Below are 21,785 nucleotides of genomic sequence, written 5' to 3'. Positions count from 1 at the left end.
AGTTGGAAATGGAGGTGTTTTACTAAGATCATTAATACATGAGTTGGAAGAAAAATGGGATGCTAGCAGATCAGCTTTATCCTTGGCTGAAGTGACAACAGAACCATCTGGTTTTGAAACGTTGGGAGCAGAGATGGGCAAAAGTTGCAGCCAAACAGCTTTGGCAAGAGACCGGAATGCTCGCCTACAATTAGGGCAAGAAGCAAGTTTTCTACTCTTAGCATGTTCAAAATCTAGTTTGGACTGATTAATAACTGCTTTACAGTTATTGCGAGCTTTGGTGTAGGCAGAAAATGAAACTAAAGAATTGGAAACAAGCCAATTACGATATGCAACGTTCTTCTCTTGAACTACCTTAGCACATTTATTGGAAAACCAAGGTTTAGATAAAGGACGAGATTTTAAAGTGGAGTATGGAATAAAGGATTCTATTCCTACAAGAATAATTTCACTGACATGATCTGAGCAAACGTTGACATCAGAAGTTTTGAAACAATAATCTGACCAAGGAAAAGAAGAAAAGAAATCTCGCAGGTCATCTCATTTTGCATTCTTGTAGTGCCAAATAACACAAGATTGGGAATAGCCATGAGATATAGGCTCCATTGGAGAAGAGACAATCACCAAGTTTCCATCTGAGGTGCCTAAAGGACCACTCACTTTAACCGTGTTCTTAGAAGAGTTTTTTTGTGAGAAAATGATCAAGCGTGTTGGCTGTATGGTTAGGATTGTCCGGTATTCTTGTAGGTAAATGAACAATCTGTACAAGGTCATTAGCAATTGCAAAAGCCTCAGCATCTCGACCAGCTGGGTCGGTGTGACTAGAAAACGGAAGCCAGCTGGAGTTGTGAATATTAAAATCACCAAGGAATACCTCACTGTTTTCCTAAGTTGGACTGGAGAAAGTCAAGTTGCAAAGAGTGAGGAAGTCAAAGAGCTCCAAGTGATTAGTGGAGTTGGGAGAACGGTAGAGACAACAGATGAATTTGATACAATGAGGTAGAAAGATTTTAAGCCAAAGAAGATCGAAAAGAGGAGATTCCGAATTACCAAGTCTCTGACAGGGAATATCGGAACGGACATATGCACAAGTACCACCTTTGAGGTGAAAGGAATCATACGGCGTATAATTTGGGCAACTGAGATGAGTAGTTGAATCAACCAATAACTGAGATTCTGACAGAAAAAGTACATGGGGTTTAGCCAACTGTAAGTGGAAATGGACATCGTTGAGATTAGAATTGAGACCATGTATATTTGTGAAATGAACTAGGAAGTGTTTGGGCGGTTTAGATCTGTCTGCAGATAAGCTTAGTTTATTAGTTTAACAATTCATGGTGTATTCAATAGTAAGTTGTTATGAAGGTTTCACGACACAAGGACAACTGTGGCCAATGTGTCTTTCAGTGTCATTATGTTCATTTAGCATTAGCATATGATGCAAGAAAGCAAGCTTATTCAGCATCAGCCAAAAAAAAAAAACACACACACCACTCCCATTTGACCCCTGCGTTCGCTCGAAATACCTGTCCAGTTGAGCCTTAAATTTGTTTAGGCTATCAACTTCAATAACAAGTGATGGAAGTCGGTTCCACCAACCAACCACCCGCTGGCCAAAGGCAAATTTCCGCACATCTATCCTACGTCCGTCCTTCCTCCATTTGAATTTATGCCCTCTGAGCTGATTATTCTGAGCAAGATGAAGAATCCCATTGGCATTGAGCATGCTCAAACCATGCAAAGCCTTATACACCTCTATCAGATCACCTCGCCGGTGCCTAGTCTCCAGACTCTGTAATTTGCAAAACTTAAGCCTTTCTTCGTAAGAGCAACCCTTTGTTCCATTCACTAATCTTGTTGCCCTTCTCTGTACCCATTCCAGCAGCTCTACATCCTTCTTGAAATGAGGCCTCCAGACCTGTATACAGTACTCAAGATGTGGCCTAACCATTGCCTTATACAAGGGAATAATCACCTCCTTATCCCTGCTAGAAAAATTCCTGTATATCATTGACAAGACACCATGAGCTACTCTTGCAGCTCGTCTGCACTGCTCAGAAAACTTCATATCTGCCTGCACAATTACCCCCAGGTCCTTTTCATTCTCCACCACTGTCAGTGTAGTACCGCAGAGTTGATACGTTGCTCTGGGGTTACTGTTTCCCATATGTAGTAGTGGCGCCTCCGTAGCCAGGTGGGAAGGAGCAGCAGTGCGTAGCACACACACACGCTTCTTGATTAGACCGGGGTTCGAACCCGTCACCACCAAATAAGAAGGATGCAGAAAGGTCAGCAAATGACCACCGCATATCCCCAGAGCAATATGGCCTTAGTTGCTAATGCTCCTAAAAACCAAATAACAAACCATATGTAGTACTTTACATTTGTCAATGTTAAACTTCATTTGCCACCTCTCAGCCCATCTGTTCAACCTTTCCAGATCCTGTTGCAGCAGCATAGCGTCAGTGGTGTGCTTAACAACCCTGCCAACTTTGTATCATCTGCAAACTTGGACATTAAACTTGATATCCCATCATCAATATCATTCATAAACACTGAAAACAACAACGGACCCAACACTGAACCCCGAGGAACTCCACTAATAACATTAGTCCACGTTGAGCAGTGTCCATTGATTACCACTCTGTCTTCTGCCACTCAACCATCCCCTTATCCATAGCAGCAATTTGCCTCCAATGCCACACTGCTCCAATTTGTGCAGCAGTCTTCCATGTGCAACAGTATCAAAAGCCTTTCTAAGATCCAAATATATAATATCAAAGTTATTCCCTGCATCCAGTTCTTTTGTGACTACATCATAGTATCCAATCAAATTGGTCAGGCAAGACCTGCCCTTAACAAAACCATGCTGCGTCTGAGCTATAACTGAATTCTTGTCTAGATGATCCTGCAGTGCTTCTTTAACCAGTGCCTCCATTAATTTACCTGGAACAGAAGTTAAACTAACAGGTCTATAATTACTTGTGTCAGCCTTTGATCCTCCTTTGTGAATTGGGTTCAATAAATGAATTGGTAGATTTCATTTGAATTTCAGTGAATTGGTAGAATAAATCATTTTAATGATTTATGGATGGATATATCAGAGTATTTATTATTCCTAGATGTTTAATATATATAGAGTTCACTTAGGTTTGCTTTGTCACCAAGTACATAAGAGAGGGTTAGAGGAGCTTGCAAGTTTGCTAATGATTGGAAGGATGTGGTTCGAACGACTGAAAGGATGGACAATCAATCAGGATGTGCCTTACTGTAAGTTGTATCTGACAGACAGACAGCAGAGCGGGGGATCTTCTCTTAGAAGTAAATGTTTGTGAGTGAGGAAGGTATGCCCAATGCGCCGTCTTGTTAATATAACTTCCTCTTGTCTATTTGTACGTGAGCAAGAACGCCACAAACAGATTTTTTTTTATTCTGCAAAGTTTATTGCACGGTTGGTCCCTCCAAAGTTGTTTCCAAATGGAAGTATATTTGTTACGAAATACATCCCTATAATCTGTAAATGACAAACTGAAAGTTATCCTGTATATTAAGATCTGGATTTTTTGCAGCTTGGTCTGCATGATTATTTCCTGGGATTCCAACATGGCTGGGAATCCAACAGATAGACACTTGTTTTCTTGCTTTATGCAAAACTCTGAGTTGTTTTTTGATATGCTGAATCAAGGAATTTGAGGAATATTTGCTTTTCTGTAAAGCTGCTACTGCACTAAGGGAGTCAGTATATATTAGAGCAGGTAGAAGTTGATGCTCGGTAATATCATCCAGTGCTAGTTTAATAGCATATAATTCTGCTGTGAAAATACTGCAAACATGAGGCAAGGAGACAGATATAATATATTCCGGTAAAACTACTGAGTTGTTCGATTTTGAACCATCCATGTAAATCTGATGACTGTTTCTATTTTCAAAACTGCAGTGCATGGAGCTTCTGTATAATGATTGGAGAGATCTCTTTTTTATTCCTCTTTGTAAGATGTGATATGGACAAAGGCACAGTTGGAATCCAAGGAGGTTCTGAGTTTATATCTACTGCAGAAATGTGCTGGAAATGTATTTCCCAAACTCAAGCTAAGTCTGAGACGCAGTCCTACTGGTTTATTTTCATTTGGCTTGCGATCATAATTACTCGTCCATGGTGGATCATGAATAATGGACCAAATTGGATGGGATGGCTGAATGTATATTTTTGCCGCATACATGCACAGCAGTAAGAAAAAGTGTGCGTGGGGGGGGGGGGACATGTGTATGAAGTAATGAAATTTTTGGATGTGGTGTACACACGGTAAGAATATATCCAGATTCCTGACATAACATGGCCTCAATCACCGGTATATATTTTCATTGCATTTCTAGTTGGGGTGAGGTAAAGAAGAAATAGAAAATTTACAGTACATTAGCACTGGATAAGTTCTACTGTTTTATAAATATTTAAAGTAATTGAATGAAACATAGAAGAGAATATTGTAGCTGGTTCACATCTCCGAGGTAAAGCATATGTTCACGTTTACCTACTGCCAGTGTGAAATTAGCAATTCTTTGACATATGTAGTATATGTTTTTTTTTGTCTTGATAAACATGATTATACCTGTGTAATTTCCAAAATCATGATGTGAAAAGGCAGAGTATGTCATGGTTGCACCTGTATCCATAAAAATTATATATTCATAGAGCAGGTAAGCAAGACAAACGCAATTTACAAGTAATCGAGCATGACTGGTGCATGTGATTACATAGTTTTTGTTATGTGTTAAATTATTGTTTTTAGCATTAACCCATCAGTGAGCAAGCATTTTAATTTCACATCATGCAATCAAGTTCGTCATCCCTTAAGGTGCTAAGTTTTTAAAACTTCCTATTTGCAAGAAATAATTCAAAATTGTTCATATTTTGATGCTATCCTACATTTCAATCTATTATGAACACAACTGTGAACAACTAATTTTTTATATTTAAAACATATATTTTAAAATAATGCCATTAGGCAAGTGTTTTTTTTTTTTTTTTTTTGTTTAAACGCACTTGTTTTTTTTTTTTTTTTTTTTTTTTTGAGTTGGTAGTTGTTGGCGCATCGGCTTCTGTGGCCATATTGCACCTCCCAAGGTTTTTGCAGTACTTTGATCCAAGCCCGAGGCGGGAATCGAACCCGCGACCTTTGGGTTGCCGGGCAGGTACTTTACCCACTCGGCTAGCCCGGTCGGCTTTAAACGCACTTGTCTTCTTTGAGTATGCCATATTTGTTGCCATGGGAGGAAGCTGTACATTGTTAAGATTGGTAGGGGAGCAGTACTTGAGAAACAAAATTAACATAATCTTTGTTAATGGCACTAGAGTTGTTTACTCTGGCACTTTTCATTTTCACTTATGAAAACCAAGCTCCTGCATTCTTTGGTACGTAGCACTCATTTTTTACGTAAGCCAGTGCGAATCGACAATTCAAGCTGCTCCTAAAACATGAATGCAGTACACTGCCAGAACTGGACAGAAAGACCCTGCTCATTTTAAATCCACATCTTTAATTGCATACATTAGGCTTAAAGAAAATGCATTATTTTTTTGTTTATGGCTAAATTTCTTCTTTAACAAAAGATTAGAAATGCAGATCAAAATGGAACACAATAATTGAAGAATGCTAGAATTGTCATTTTTGTCACTGATACTTTTTTTTGACAAAAAAAAAAATGTTTTAAAGTAAATAAAAAAAAATAAATAATAAATAAATAAAATAAAAAGGTCACCATGGTACTCTGCAGATATGTGCCTGTTGGATTATTAAGTTTCCTTCAGCACTGAAAAAGAAATCAGAAAAAAATAAGAAAGATAATTTTAAAATAGTTACATCTACCATGACTTCAGTATTTGGTCATTTTTTCTGCACCAGTCTCATCACATGTAATGGCAGTGTGCTACTGCAACAGGAGTAAAAATAATTTGGGCAGATGGGCTAAGAAGTGGCAACTGAAGTTTAACCTTGACAAATGCAAAGTACTGCATAAGTAACCCCAGAGAAACGTACCAACTGTGTGGTACTACACTTAAGGTGGTAGAAAATGTAAAAGACCTGGGAGTAATTGTGCAGGCAGATATGAAGTTTTCTGAGCAATGCAGACAGGCTGCCAGGGCAGGTCATGGGGTTTTGTCAATGATATATAGCGATTTTGCTAGCAGGGAAAAGGAGGTGATTATCCCTCTGTATAAGGCAATGGTCAGGCCATGCCTTGAGTACTGCGTACAGGTCTGGAGGCCTCATTTTAGGAAGGATGTAGATTTACTTGAGCGTGTACAGAGAAGGGCAACAAGATTGGTGAGGGGAATGAAGGGATCCTCTTACCAAGAGAGGCTTAAGTTCTGCAAATTGCAGTGGCTGGAGACTAGGCACCTGCCTAGTCTCCAGCAGGGTGATCTGATTGAGGTGTATAAGGCCTTGAATGAGTTGAGCACACAGAATTCTGATGGGATCCTTCCACTTGTTCAGATTACGAACCTAAGGGGGCATTAATTCAAATTAAGAAAAGACAGATGTAGAATAGATGTGCGGAAATTTGCCTTTAGCCAGCGGGTGATTATTTGCTGAAACAACTTCCATCTGTCGTTGTAAGTTGATAAGTTGAATAAATTTAAGGAGGAACTGGACAGGCATGGAGGGAAGGAATGGTGTGATTTTTTTTTGGCTGATGCTGCATAAGCTCATACACATGCTTTCTTGCATCATATGCCACTGCTACTATTATCACAGGCTTCAGCCTGTACTGAAAAGATAAAAAATGCATATTTGAATACTCTAATTCACATCGACAGCATTTAAACTAGCTTCCTCTCAACTGTATCATACTCTTGTAGATATGAAGTCTACAAAAAGACCAATTAAGCTACCATTAAGACAAAACAAAGAAAATAAAAAAACTGTATTCTGAACGAAACTGCCTTTATTGGAATAAACATTAAACATCATTACAAATTATTTCCAGTTAACTTTTTTCCAAAAATATGACAAGTAAATGCAATTTAACTTATTTAGATCCCTGTAACCAAAATGCCATTATTAGGGTAGAAAATTATTTTAACATCTTTTAAACTGACTTTCTATTGAAAATAGCTGATACTCTTATCTACATTTACAACAAAACTAATTTCTCTGTAATACTGGCAGCGTGGATTTCAGGGATCTGATTTTTTTATTTTACCTTCACTCTCTCTCGGACTATAGGAGGCAATTCTAGGCACCAAACTAGTTTCGAAAATGGTGAAATGTCAGGACAGGTATAGTTTTTTCTATTAACAGATTTACTCATATATGCTTGTAAAACAGCACCAAAATATATATTAGTGCTTCTGTAAAATACATAAAATTCTCAAAAGTGTAAACACACACGCGCGCGCGCACATACACACACACACATTTTTTTAAACCAATTCCATGACACTATCAGTTGGCTTTGTTGGTCGAAGCACTTTCTTCCCATGAAAAGGAAACAATCATATACCATGTAAAAGATCATTCAAATAAAGTGCCATATTCTGTAAAGAAAAAGCCAACTATCATGATGCCATGGATAATGTCTGCATAGTAGTAAAAAAAAAAAAAAAATATTTCATTTCAACATTTACATTACAAATATATTAATCTAATCAAAAAGAAAAAAAAAAAAAAAAACATATCATAGAATTTTAAATATTTCCATATTATTAAACAGAAAAGACTAGGTTACATAAATATAAAAGTTATATAATTCAACATTTAGCTCTATGTAAAAACAAAGGGTCATGTTGAGAATTATGGTAAATATCTCAAGTTTTAAACATAAAAAAGATTGCAACAAAGTTTGTTTTTATATATATATTTTTTGAATATATAACAGCATCTTTTGGAAATATAAAGTAAACTCTGAGCAAACTGCAAACTAATCTCCAGTAAAAGTAAAAACACAAAGCTATCAGATCAAAAAAGGCCAATTTCCTTTAACACTTTGAAAAAGTAATCCCATAAAACAGTGCATTCCTGTATTACCAAATTTATGTTACTATTCTCAAAAATATGCATGTAAAAAATGTCTTTAGATACAAGTCATATACCATGTATTTACCATACTTCAGTGCTAAACTTTTACTCCAAATGCTTAAAATTTCAAACTTTTCAAAAGATATCTCTACAGTTCAGTGTAACAAAAATGAAATGCATGATACTTCATGATCTAAACCTGTCAACTATAGGATTCCTTACTTTACCACACAAATTATTTTTTAAACTTGACCATGTATTTTTAATTTTTGTAAATTAGTGGTAAACATAAAATACTGAACAGTGCAGAAGAAACAAATTTTGTTGCATGTAACAACAGCACTTTTGCTGTCAATGTTAAAAACGAAATCTGGTAACTCCCCAAATTCTATAAAACTATAAACATATGTAAGTGCTGCCTACTGTGACTAGATTTATTTGAACATGCCTTCTCTTCTTCATATCATATTGAAAGAGGCCAACTTGGAATGTTGAGGAGAGAAAAAAAAAAAAAGCTAAAAATGTAAAGCACTCTTTGCTTCCTGTTTTTATAATATCTATACATATATAAACCCTAAACTCCATAAAACTAAATATAAGAACAAACATGGTCAAGTTTTGCAATGTGCAATAACATTCCAAAAAAAAAAAAAAAAAAAAAAAAAAATTTTTTTTTTTTTTTTTCCCTTTTTCTATTTTATCCCTTATAAGGTCTAATCACAGACATCTTGTCTGCAACCTTTTTAAGTTAATCTTCAAAATGTTAATCTAAAAACTATACAAATTTTACGGCTGCTTCTTTTCAGCCACACATGAAAATATCAGTTGATTGACAAAATAAGATGAATATATTAAATATAATTGTATATGAAAAGGCATTAAAAAATAAAGTAATACCAAATAAACAGCTACTAGTCAATAAGAGGAGTGTGATGGGGGGGGTAATATATGTGCATTCTTGCAGTGCTCCCTAAGTCAACAAACACACTTTGATGCTGATTAGTAAAACTGATTAACGAAGTAATTTGCCAAGCAAAAATAGATTTACATACATTTCTGCTTCGTCTTACCTAAAGCTCAATCACATGCAGTTTTTCAAAACAGCACATTGGTGTGTAGGAAGACTAAGTTTCAATAGTTTTTTAGGGGGAGGGGGGAACAAAACAAAACAAAAAAAATTAACACACCCAGCCTAAACAGCCTTGGAGAGGTGATTTTCCTGCTCCCAATGTAGTACAGAAACAACTTATTACTGGAATTAAAATGAGAACCACTGTCTCAACTGGGTGTATCCTTGGCACACAGTACAAAATGTTAAACAGTATACACAAAGCCTGGAGGATCTGTTTAAAAAACAAGGGGGGAAAAACAGTGAATAATATATCAAAAAACATTCCTTTGTAGACTAGGCACCTGTAACTCCAAAATTATGGATATATGTATACATATATATAATATATATTTTCCTAAAAAGTGTAAAATTTCATTTTTAAACTTTAATATGATGGGATACAAAGAATATACAATATTAAGATATTTTGGAACAAAATATGAAGTGCTTTGGAGAGATGTAGGCACAAACAGTGTAAAATGGACAGATATTACAAGATTTGTTGAAGCTGCTGTCACAAAAATAGTCATGTACAGGAGGTTCAAACAAGACATTGCCTGAATAGTGCTGCTGTTTGAGAAAGTGAAAACAGAAATTATGCATCAAAATATTAATATTTAAGTACCAACAAGATACCAGACCCATTCTCCTCCAATTACTTTTTTTCCCCTTTTTCATACACACTAAGTAGATAATTATCCTAAATCTTTCAACAGATATATATATATATATATTTAATTTATTTCTTTATTTATATAATGTATATAATAAATTGCAACTTCCAGATAACTTGTTAAAGCAGTGGTTGGACAGTATACTAGGAACACTACAAAAAGTAGACAGCATGCTGAGATATGAAAAAAGAAACTGATGAAAGAACTGTGAGCAAGGCAACAACATACTGTTTATCACAGGCTTCCCTACCACGGAATGACCAATTCCTTCAAGGTTATCTACAATAAACCATTGAACCCTTTGGCCTGCAAACTGAGGATATTTCTGAAAGAGACCTGGCTTGTTGATTTCCTAGGTAATTTACAATGAGGATAGCTATATTGCAGGCCTAGCTATCTATCATTTGCTAGTTTCAGTTTACTAGGAAACACGGGGATATGGGGGGAGAAAAAAGGCACCTGCTTCTAATTTCTACATATACACAAAAATGACAAATGCTGCATGTTGATATCATTTCACTAAGAGCACCTGCCACACTCATTACTGGACAACTAGGTGTAATCTGGTCTAGATATGTATATGAGCTAAATTGTAAATAAGCCTCTCCCTACTGATTTGTGTCCTGCTGTTTAGCTGGCTACTCACATAATGTACAAAGTGTTCAAAATTAACACGTGATGATTGTTCTTGGCTAGGGTGACCACATAACCTTCAGATGTAATCTTTAGTCCACAGCACCGACTTACTTTCACATAAGGACACTCAAATTCTGACAAGACTGATCCATCTCTAGAGAAAACCACAACATGGAAACGGTTCCCATGGCTATCCCCAACAAGTATGTCTCCAGCATCACTGATATCAATACCATTTGGAAAATTAGTAAGATTTTCACAACCAATACGGCGCAAATACTGGCCTTCTTCATTAAACACAATTACACAGTGCCCTTTAAAATCACAAATGTAATACTCTTTCCCACTGATGGCAATGTCAGAAGGTTCCCTCATATACTCACTACAGTCAAACCAACGAAGCAGGTCACCAGTTTCTGCAATAACAAACACAGTTGGGGACACACTGTCTACAGCAACAATATGACCCTCACTAGTAATAGCAAGGCCAGCTACAATATCAATGTAGCGGATGGCAATCTTCCTTAAAAAGTGCCCTGTTTTAGTAAAGATCTGCATTCTTGAACGTTCGTTACCTCGATCACAGATGACAAACTTTCCTGAACTTCGAATAACTGCAACCTAAAGTAAACAAAAAAAATAATAAAATGAATAAGAATAAATATAAATCTGATAATTTCAGTTAAGTTTCAATCAAAATTTAAAGGTTAATCCTGAATGTTGGAGCTTAAAGATATAAAATGTATGGGATGCTCAAATAAATGACAGCCAGACTTCAGGTACTTAATTATGTGATTAAGTTAAAAATGTTTATGAATATGCACCCATTCTCAAAATTAGAGCCATGAACAATTAAATTTATGCACATGGTGACTGCCGAAAAATGTAAAGTGTTGTTATTGGTTTGATAAGTAATTATTTGTTTTGTTTGGTCCCTGTCGTTAACGCTAAATAAAATTTTAAAAGGTTTGAATATACTTACCTTTTTTGTTTTATGTGGTTGCACTTTCATTTAGATGAAATATTGACAATATGAATTTATATTTTTGTATACACTATATAGTTATAGTTTCTCTCAGCAAACTGGCACATATGATATTGCAGACCCATGATGCATTACACGGAAAACTAAGTGATCCATAGCAGCAAAAATCAGAAATTATGGCAATAATTTGGAAGTAACACTTATGGAAAACAAAGTTAGTGAAATACAGCCAAATTTTATAAGTTACTTAGTAGAAAGAGTAATGCTCTCTAAAGAAAAATATACTACTTTTTCCACTCAAAAGCCAATAAAAGAACTGAATATAGTAATAGAGGAATGTGATGAAAGAAAGCAGAGTATGAGGCTTATGTAGCATCAGCCAAAAAAAAAAAAAAATTTCCACACAACCATTCCCTCTAAATGTTTGTCCAGTTCCTCCTTGAATTTATTTAAGCTATCAACTTCCACGACAGATGGAAGTTTGTTCCAGCAATTAACCACCAGTTGGCTAAAGGCAAATTTCCGCACATCTATTCTACAACTGTCTTTCCTCAATTTGAAATTATGCCCACCTAGGTTCGTAATCTGAGCAAGTGGAAGAATCCCATCAGAATTCAGCATGTTCAACCCATTTAAGGCCTTATACACCTCAATCAGATCACCTCGCAGATGCCTAGTTTCCAGTCGCTGCAATTTGCAGAACTTAAGCCTCTCTTGGTAAGAGAGATCCCTTCATTCCCCTCACCAATCTTGTTGCCCTTCTCTGTACGTGCTCAAGCAAATCTACGTCCTTCCTAAAATGAGGCCTTCAGACCTGTACACAGAATTCCTGTATATCATTGACAAAACCACATGACCTGCTCTTTCAGCCTGTCTGCATTGCTCAGAAAACTCCATATCCGACTGCACAATTACTCCCAGGCCTTTCATTTTCTACCACCCTAAGTGTAGTACCACACAGTTGGCACATTCCTCTGGGGTTACTTCTACCCATATGCAGTACCACACTGCCATTACTGTCATTAACAACCCTGCCAACCTTTGTATCATCTGCAAACTTCGACACTAAGCCTGATACACCATCAATATCACTGATAAATATATAAAACAACAGTGGGCCCAACACCGAACCCTGTGGAACTCCACTAATAACATTAGTCCACGAAGAGCAGCGTCCATTGATTACCACCCTCTGTCTTCTCCAACTCAACCACTCTTTTATCCATTGTAGCAACTTATCCATAATACCACTCTGTTCCAATCTATACAGTAGTCTTTCATGTACAACAGTGTCAAAAGTTTTCCTGAAATCCTAGTATATGATATCAAAATTATTTTTTGCATCCAGTTACTTTGTAACCACATCATAGTATCCAATAAAATTGGTCGGACAAGACTTTCCTTTAACAAACATATGCTGTGTCTGAATTATTGCTGCAGTCTTGTCTAGATAATCCTGCAATGCATCTTTAACCAGTAACTCCATTATTTTACAAAGAACAGAAGTTAAACTACCTGGTCTGTAATTACTCGTGTCACTCTTCGATCCCCTTTGTGAATTGGGGATACATTTGCACATCTGTGGGGACCTTTTCTGAGACCAAGGATGCTCTCATAATTATGGCTAAGGGTTTGCTTAGTTCCTCTGCTGCCTACTTTAATATAACTGGATAGATCCCATCCACCCCAGGTTCCTTTCTTATGAACACCAATTTTTGAATTAACATTGGATCTCTCTCGCAATCTCTCTCTCTCTTTTGTGTGCGTGTGTAACAAAGATATGAAAACTTTGGTAAGTGATTAAAACTTCCAGTTAACCTTGTATGATGATCATTAGAAAAAAAAACAAATTTAAATTAACTTTTTTTTTTTTTTTTTTTTTGTTTACCTAACTTGTGTGCAGGTAACTTAGAAACTACAGAGCCTTTTTTTTTTTTTTTTTATTCCTCATACTATTTTTATTCATCTGAAGAAAATAAAATTGTTTAGAAATAGAAATTAATACCTAAACTATATTTAGAAGTGTTGGAAGTGTTAGTCACAACATATTAATTGCATTTGCGTTTATCAATAGTGTCAGAGGTGGAGTTCAAAGAACATGCTCCACCATTTTCTTTGACATTATCTTTAAATGCTTTATTCCATGGTGTGTGAGATGCGATAAATAAAAACAACATTTGTTTAAATCAGGTGACATTGGAGGCCATGCCAGCCCTCTTACACACACTTTATGGTAATGGTTAGAAACCACCCTGTTGTCTAAAGAACTACAGGATGACCACTACAGTATGGTGCCTTACTAGTAATGGCACTAATTGATTCTTTTGATTTATTGAAATCTCTCGATTACTAATTACTTTATTATGCCCATCACTAGGGCCTTGCACCATTCTATTGAAACTAATTGTCATCCACATTAATACCATAGCCATACAAAATAGGCACAAAATTGTTCCTAATGACACTGAGAGAGATGTCACTAGTCATGTTTCCATCAACAAACACAATGCCAAACACAGGAACTGCACACCACACAGTGACTCTTTGTGCATGGGATTGTCAACAGTAATGCATGGAGATTACTCAGACCTAAAAATCGTGCATTTTGTTTTCACTTGTCTAAATGAAAGTGCACTCTGCCAGAAAAACCAAACTTTGCTTATAATGTCAGATTTAGGCTCTAAGGGTGTATCAAATTCCATGGCAAACTGAACATGTAATTCTTTAGCATTTGATGTTAGTGGTTGGCTGAGCTGAATTTTATAATGATATGCAGACAAGTCTTCAGTAAATCCTTCCTTACCACACTGTAAGACATCCTCATTTGTGAAATATTAAACAAACTCTTCCTTGGATTTCATAGCAAGCTTTCCCAAACTTTATCACCCCTCTGTGGCATTCTACACAACCTTTTCTTTTGTCTAGAACACTGCGTTTTTCCTCAAACTGATCCTATCACCTCAGCACTGTTTGGTTTGTTGGTCAATCACATGTTGAAGTGCTGTTGGTATCTTCTTTGAGCAGAAACCGCTGAATTCCCACTTCTGTAATATTCTTTAACAAAATAAACACTATGCTATACATTGACATTTTCTTCCCATCAGCTACATATTTAGTGTTGCCAAATAAATCTCCAAACCTTTCTCTACAGAGCAATGATGTTGTTGGTATGAAATATTTGAAGCTTTGCAAAACTGCAACAAAAGGAAATACTATAATGAATTTAAAAAAAAATCCTGTAAATCTTAATTTGCTTGACATTTCATGTGTGTGAAATTTTACACATGTGAATAATACATTGATGCTTACTGACCATTGTGTTTGTCTGAATGATTACACTATTGAAGCTACCAGAGAATAAAGTTTCCATGAAGCATTTTAAAAGGTATTTGTAAAAAGCATGTCCTCGAGTAGTTCGTAACTTGGTCAATTATAAAAACATTATCCAAACAGTTGCCAATAAAATTGTTGCTTTGTCTAGAAAATCTGGATTTAATGAAGTTAACATAACCAGTGTACAAGAGCTGTTGATTTCTACTGGGGATAGTTTTAGCAAAGAACTTAAGGAGTGTATTCATATTACAAAGACTGACTAACAAGTTGTTCCAAAGAAAGCTAAAAGAGAAAAAAAAAAAAAAAAAATCTGATACTTCTACAAAAAATTTGAAATGCACTAGAAATTCTAGTGGAACATTAACTTGAAGGGAGCAGTTCCATCAGGAGGGTTGTTATGAACAATATCAATTTCTACCTCAATCTTAACATGAAGAGCAACCCGTGCCATCATCATCATCGATGCACTTTTTAAATGAAGCAACTCAGTCTAAGTTATGGTTATCAATGAATTCTGACACCTTGTTGAAGTTAAACATAAGGCACATGGGTGGATGGGATCTATCCAGTTATATTAAAGGAGGAGGAGGAGGCAAAGGAAGTAAGCAAACCCTTAGCCATAATTATGAGAGCATCCTTGGACTCAGGGGAAGTCCCCATGGACTGGAGATGTGCAAATGTGTCCCCAATTCACAAAGGGGGATCAAAGGGTGACACGAGTAATTACAGACTAGTTAGTTTAACTTCTGTTCCGGGTAAAATAATGGAGTCACTAGTTAAAGATGCATTGCAAGATCATCTAGACAAGACTGCAGCAATAATTCAGACAGCATGGGTTTGTTAAGGGAAAGTCTTGTCTGACAAATTTGATAGGATATTATGATGTGGTTACAAAGGAACTGGATGCAAAAAGTAATTTTGATATCATATATTTGGATTTCAGGAAAGCTTTTGACACTGTTGCACATGGAAGACTACTGTACAAATTGGAGCAGAATGGTATTAAGGGTAAGTTGCTACAATGGATAAAAGGATGTTTGAGTGGGAGAAGACAGAGGGTGGTAATCAATGGGTGCTGCTCTTCATGGACTAATGTTATTAGTGGAGTCCCACAGGGTACGGTGTTGGGTCCACTGTTGTTTTGTATATTTATCAATGATATTGATGAAGGTATATCAGGCTTAGTATCAAAGTTTGCAGATGATACAAAGGTTGGCAGGGTTGTTAATGACAGTAATGGCAGTGTGTTACTGCAACAGGATCTAGAAAATTTGGTCAGATGGGCTGAGAAGTGGCAAAGTTTAACATTGAATAATGCAAAGTACTGCATATGGGTAGAAGTAACTCCAGAGAAATGTACCAACTGTGTAGTACTCCACTTAAAGAGGTAGAAAATGAAAAAGACCTGGGAGTAATTGTGCAGTCAGATATGAAGTTTTCTGAGCAATGCAGACAGGCTACCAGGGCAGGTCATGGGGTGTTGTCAATGATATACAGGAATTTTGTTAACAGGGAAAAGGAGGTGAATGTCCCTCTGTATAAGGCAATGATCAGGCCATGACCTGAGTTCTGCGTGCAGGTCTGGAGGCCTCATTTTAGGAAGGATGTAGATTTGCTTGAACGTGTACAGAGAAGGGCAACAAGATTGGTGAGGGGAATGAAGGGATCCTCTTACCAGGAGAGGCTTAAGTTCTGCAAATTGCAGCAGCTCGAGACTAGGCACCTGCGAGGTGATCTGATTGAGGTGTATAAGGCCTTGAATGGGTTGAGCACGTGAATTCTGATGGGATTCTTCCACTTGTTCAGATTACGAACCTAACAGGGCATAAACTGAAATTGAAGGACAGATGTAGAATAGATATGCGGAAATTTGCCTTTAGCCAGTGGGTGGTTAATTGCTGGAACAAACTTCCATCTCTCGTTATAGTAGTAGTAGTGGCACTTGATGCAAGAAAGCAAGTGTAGGAGCTTATGCAGCATCAGCCAAAAAAAAAAAAAAAAAAATCACACCATACCCACCAATTGCCTGTCCAGTTCCTCCTTAAATTTATTTAACCTATCAACTTCCACAACGACAGATAGAAGTTTGTTCCAGCAATTAACCACCCGCTGGCTAAAGGCAAATTTCCGCACATCTATTCTACATCTGTCCTTTCTTAATTTGAACTTATGTCCCCGTAGGTTGGTAATCTGAACAAGTGGAAGGATCCCATCAGAATTCAGCGTGCTCAACCCATTCAAGGCCTTATAGACCTCAATCAGATCACCGCGCAGGTGCCTAGTCTCCAGCCACTGCAATTTGCAGAACTTAAGCCTCTCTTGGTAAGAGAATCCCTTCATTCCCCTCACCAATCGTGTTGCTCTTCTCTGTACACGCTCAAGCAAATCTACATCCTTCCTAAAATGAGGCCTCCAGACCTGTACGCAGTACTCAAGGCGTGGCCTGACCATTGCCTTATACAGAGGGACAATCACCTCCTTTTCCCTGCTAGCAAAATTCCTATATATCATTGACAAAACCCCATGACCCGCCCTAGCAGCCTGTCTGCACTGCTCAGAAAACTTCATATCTGACTGCACAATTACTCCCAGGTCTTTTTCATTTTCTACCACCTTAAGTGTAGTACCACACAGTTGGTACGTTTCTCTGGGGTTACTTCTACCAATATGCAGTACTTTGCATTTGTCAAGGTTGAACTTCAGTTGCCACTTCTTAGCCCATCTGCCCAAATTATCTAGATCCTGTTGCAGTAGCACACTGCCATTACTGTCATTAACAACCCTGCCAACCTTTGTGTCATCTGCAAACTTCGACATTAAGCCTGATATACCTTCATCAATATCATTGATAAATACACAAAACAACAGTGGACCCAACACCGAACCCTGTGGGACTCCACTAATAACATTAGTCCACGAAGAGCAGCACCCATTGATTACCACCCTCTGTCTTCTCCCACTTAACCATCCTTTTATCCATTGTAGCAACTTACCCTTAATACCATTCTGCTCCAATTTGTACAGTAGTCTTCCATGCGCAACAGTGTCAAAAGCTTTCCTGAAATCCAAGTATATGATATCAAAATTATTTTTTGCATCCAGTTCCTTTGTGACCACATCATAATAACCAATCAAATTTGTCAGACAAGACTTTCCCTTAACAAACCCATGCTGTGTCTGAATTATTGCTGCAGTCTTGTCTAGATGATCCTGCAATGCATCTTTAACCAGTGACTCCATTATTGTACCCGGAACAGAAGTTAAACTAACTGGTCTGTAATTATTCGTGTCACCCTTCGAACCTCCTTTGTGAATTGGGGATACATTTGCACATCTCCAGTCCGTGGGAACCTCCCCTGAATCCAAGGATGCTCTCATAATTATGGCTAAGGGTTTGCTTAGTTGCTTTGCCGCCTCCTTTAATATAACTGGATAGATCCCATCCGCCCCAGGTGCCTTTCTTATGTTTAACTTCAACAATTTCTCCTCCACTTTGCTCTCAGTTATTACAAAATCATTAAGCACACTGCTACAATTTGATAACCTTCTTCCATTTTCAAACTGTAATGATTCCTCACGTGTGAATGTGATATGGGGATACATTTGCACATCTCCAGTCCGTGGGAACCTCCCCTGAATCCAAGGATGCTCTCATAATTTATATGCAGCCCATGCATTTTTCTTCTCTGTCACGAGTCTCATTAGTTCATTTGATAACCATTTAGGCCTAAACCTTGAACAATATTTCTTCATCGGTATGAAAAGTCTAGTAGCTTCCACGATTAATTCCTTGAATGCTTCCCACTTAGAATTTACTGTTTGGAACATCGTCAGTCGATCCCACTGTACAGAATTTAAAAACTGTCTGAGACCACTGTACTCCCCTTTACGGAAGCAAAAACCCTTTCCTTTACCCCTGACGGTAGTTACCTCTTTGAGTAAATCCCACTTCAGCACACTGTGATCACTGCCACCTAGTGGTTCCTTTATCTGCAAATTCTTAATACACGAATGATCACTGCTGATAACCAGATCAAGAGTATTACTTTCTCTGGTTGCCTCTCGAACATGCTGCTGCAGAAAACAATCATCCAATAAATCCACAAAAGTCTGACTAGTGTGTGAGTGACCAACCCACAAGTTCCAGTTAATATCTGGGAAGTTAAAATCCCCCATTATAAGACATTCTGATTTACTGGCCCACTCTATTTCTCTGTACAATTGTTCATTGTACTCATTCGAGTCATTAGGCCTATAACACACTCCTACTCTTATTTTTGCTTTTGGAGTGCTTATGTCACACCAAACTGACTCAACAGTGCACTGTCCATCTATATCAACTGGATGCACTTCTTTTGATTTTATGTTTTTCTTAATTAACAGCATAACACCTCCTCCCTTTCTGTCCTGTCTATCCTTTCTGTACACATTGTACTCCCCAAATTCCAGTTCTGCATTCCTTATATCTTTGTGACACCACGTCTCTGCTATCCCAACAATATCCGCCTTTGATGTCTTGACCAACACTTCAAATTCATCAAATTTATTTACTATACTTCTAGCATTGGAAGTTGATAAGTTAAATAAATTTAAGGAGGAATTGGACAAATATTTAGAGGGGATTGTTTTGCAATTTTTTTTTTTTTTTTGGCTGATGTTGCATAAGCTCATACGCTTGCTTTCTTGCATCACATGCCTCTACTACTACTACCTTACCCTCTAATAATCAATACTGGCGAGTGGACATTTTCCAGACCAATGTATGTTGTTTTGTTTTTTACATAAAACTTATTCATCATAAATATTTGTTTTAGGTTCTTTTTACAAAGATTGGGAACACATCTACATACTCTTCATGTAATTAGTTATTCAACACACAGTTTTTATATACAAACATGGTTTCAGGAATGCATCTACCTCATATATCAAGGTATTATTGTACTTATTAATGCTTAATAAGAAAAAATTATTAGAAAAAATAAATAAATCATATTTATTTGCACACTCTGAGTTCAGCATATATTTCCAGGACACTGCACATGCAAAAGGATATATATTAACATTAACATATACTGTTCTAACTTGGCTAAGAGAAATCAAGCTTAATTTTTCTTAGCAAAGCCTTTAATTTAAGGAAGTCAAATAAGTTTGTCTTATCTTTCATGGCTCAGTATCTTCACATACTTGCACTTCATTAAATGTGAAAGTTAGGGTATTACCTTCTATTTTCCTTAGAATATTGAATTTGGCCTATGTGTGTTATGGTTTATATTATCTTTATTAATTTATCTGTGCAATTGTAGTACTGTAAACACTCATCAGAATAATAGGAAAACTTAACTACCAGCTAATTCTTTTTACATATCATCAAAACGATACCTTAAACTCTGCATTTCACCAATAACTCGCACAAGGAATTTACTTTGAAATTCATCTCACAAACTATTATCCAGTTACATCCAAAAGGAACTATACAATCTTGGAACAAAATGCTACTTTAAATATTTATGATGCACCTTTTGCTACCAAATAATGGCCTTTCTGTGCCATCTCCAGAATCTCTGCCCCCCCACCCCTCTTAAAAAAAAAATTAATGCCAATCTAGTGTTCTATAGCTAATAAATGTCTCAACAACCTTAAGCTGTTAAAGCTTAGGTTACCATTTAACTAGCAGATATTACGTCAAAGTTCTGTGTGTTTAGATCCTTCTGTGCAGTCACTGCATGAAGTTCACATCAGCTTTTATTTACATATTCACGCGCGCGCGCACACACACACACACACACACTGCACAATTAATCACACGTATGCATGCATAAGGAAGAGGGAAAATTTATGAGGTACACTTATTATACTACCAATTACCCATTAACACACCTAATAATTTTTCTGTTTTTTTTAGATTTGAAAGTATGAATGGACAAAGTGGCAGCCGTTTCCAGCAGCAGTGTGTGATGAAGTTCCTGTTCAAATCAGGTGATCAGTTGGCTGCATCTATCCATAAAAAACTCCCGGCAGTCTACGAGGACCAGGCAATTAATCAAAGCAATGTCTAGAGGTGGCTCCAATGGCTTCACGAAAGTGATTTCGACTTGAACCAAGAGCAAATGTCTATCACAAACAGTGAAAAAAAAGAACTCACTGATCAGCTCATTTGAAATGACAGGTGCACAACCACCAGACAAGTGAGAGCTGTTGGAAAAATGTCAAAGAAAAGTATTTTGACCATCATGAACAGATTGAGGTACAGAAAAATCAGTTCTCGGTGGGTGCCTAACCTGCTCACACAAGAGGTGATGGCTGCAAAGAAAGGATCTGTAAGATCTTCTAGAGAGGTTAAGTGCTGGTGGTCCCGAGTGCTTTAAAGGGATCACATCACATTTAATGAAATGTGACTCTTCCCATTACAACCCACAAACCAAACAATCCATGAAATAAGCACACCTGATATCACCTGTAAATAGGAAGCTTTCCAATCCTTGGGGGGGGGGACTTATGGCCACCCTTCTGGGATCAAAATGGCATCATTTTGGAAAGTGGAACAACCATCAATGAAGAAAATTACTGCTTGTCCTTGGAAAAGTACACATGATGACAATACTAATGTCACAAGTATGAAGGTGAGGGGTGTACTTTTCCAGAAACAGGCAGTAATTGGGAAAACCACATAGTAGCCAAATGACATGTAGAGAATCACATGTCCTCCTGCCAGGTGGCATAACAAGAAAACTGTAGGTTTGGGACAGAGGAAAATCCCCAGAGAATTTTGAGGACTCCATCCTGTGAAAGTTTGATGTGCTGTCACATCAGAGTTCATATGTAGACAGTATTTTTTTTAGAAGAGTATAAGACTGACTGTCAACTCTGAATGCTACCACCATGTTGGAACACTTTTTCTTTCTCGAAATGAAAAGGAGTAAACAAACATGCTGGAAGGTGTGGCAGTTAACACCATGTGCCACTCTGCAAGAAATGTAATGGAGTTTCTGCATCAGCAATTTGGAGAAAGACTCACCTCCCAATTTGAT

General features: G+C 37.1%; 1 protein-coding gene across 2 annotated transcripts in view; it reads right to left on the bottom strand.

The window, feature by feature from the left end:
- Window positions 1-8,725: 8,725 nt before the first annotated feature.
- Window positions 8,726-21,785, bottom strand: part of LOC150090550 (protein meiotic P26-like) — a 187,433-nt gene continuing 174,373 nt past the window's right edge. For both annotated transcript variants that reach the window (XM_090371419.1, XM_090371429.1), the window contains one exon: window positions 8,726-11,060. In XM_090371419.1, coding sequence (XP_090227545.1) covers window positions 10,446-11,060 — 615 coding nt within the window. In that variant the 3' untranslated portion in view covers window positions 8,726-10,445. The remainder of the gene's footprint in view (window positions 11,061-21,785) is intronic.

Source organism: Mastigoproctus giganteus, chromosome 1 (genome assembly GCF_048544385.1).
Source record: "Mastigoproctus giganteus isolate SK-2022 chromosome 1, ASM4854438v1, whole genome shotgun sequence".
Classification (NCBI taxonomy): Eukaryota; Metazoa; Arthropoda; class Arachnida; order Uropygi; family Thelyphonidae; genus Mastigoproctus; species Mastigoproctus giganteus.
Note: the sequence above shows the minus strand (reverse complement) of the source record. Positions and strands in the feature narration are given on the sequence as shown.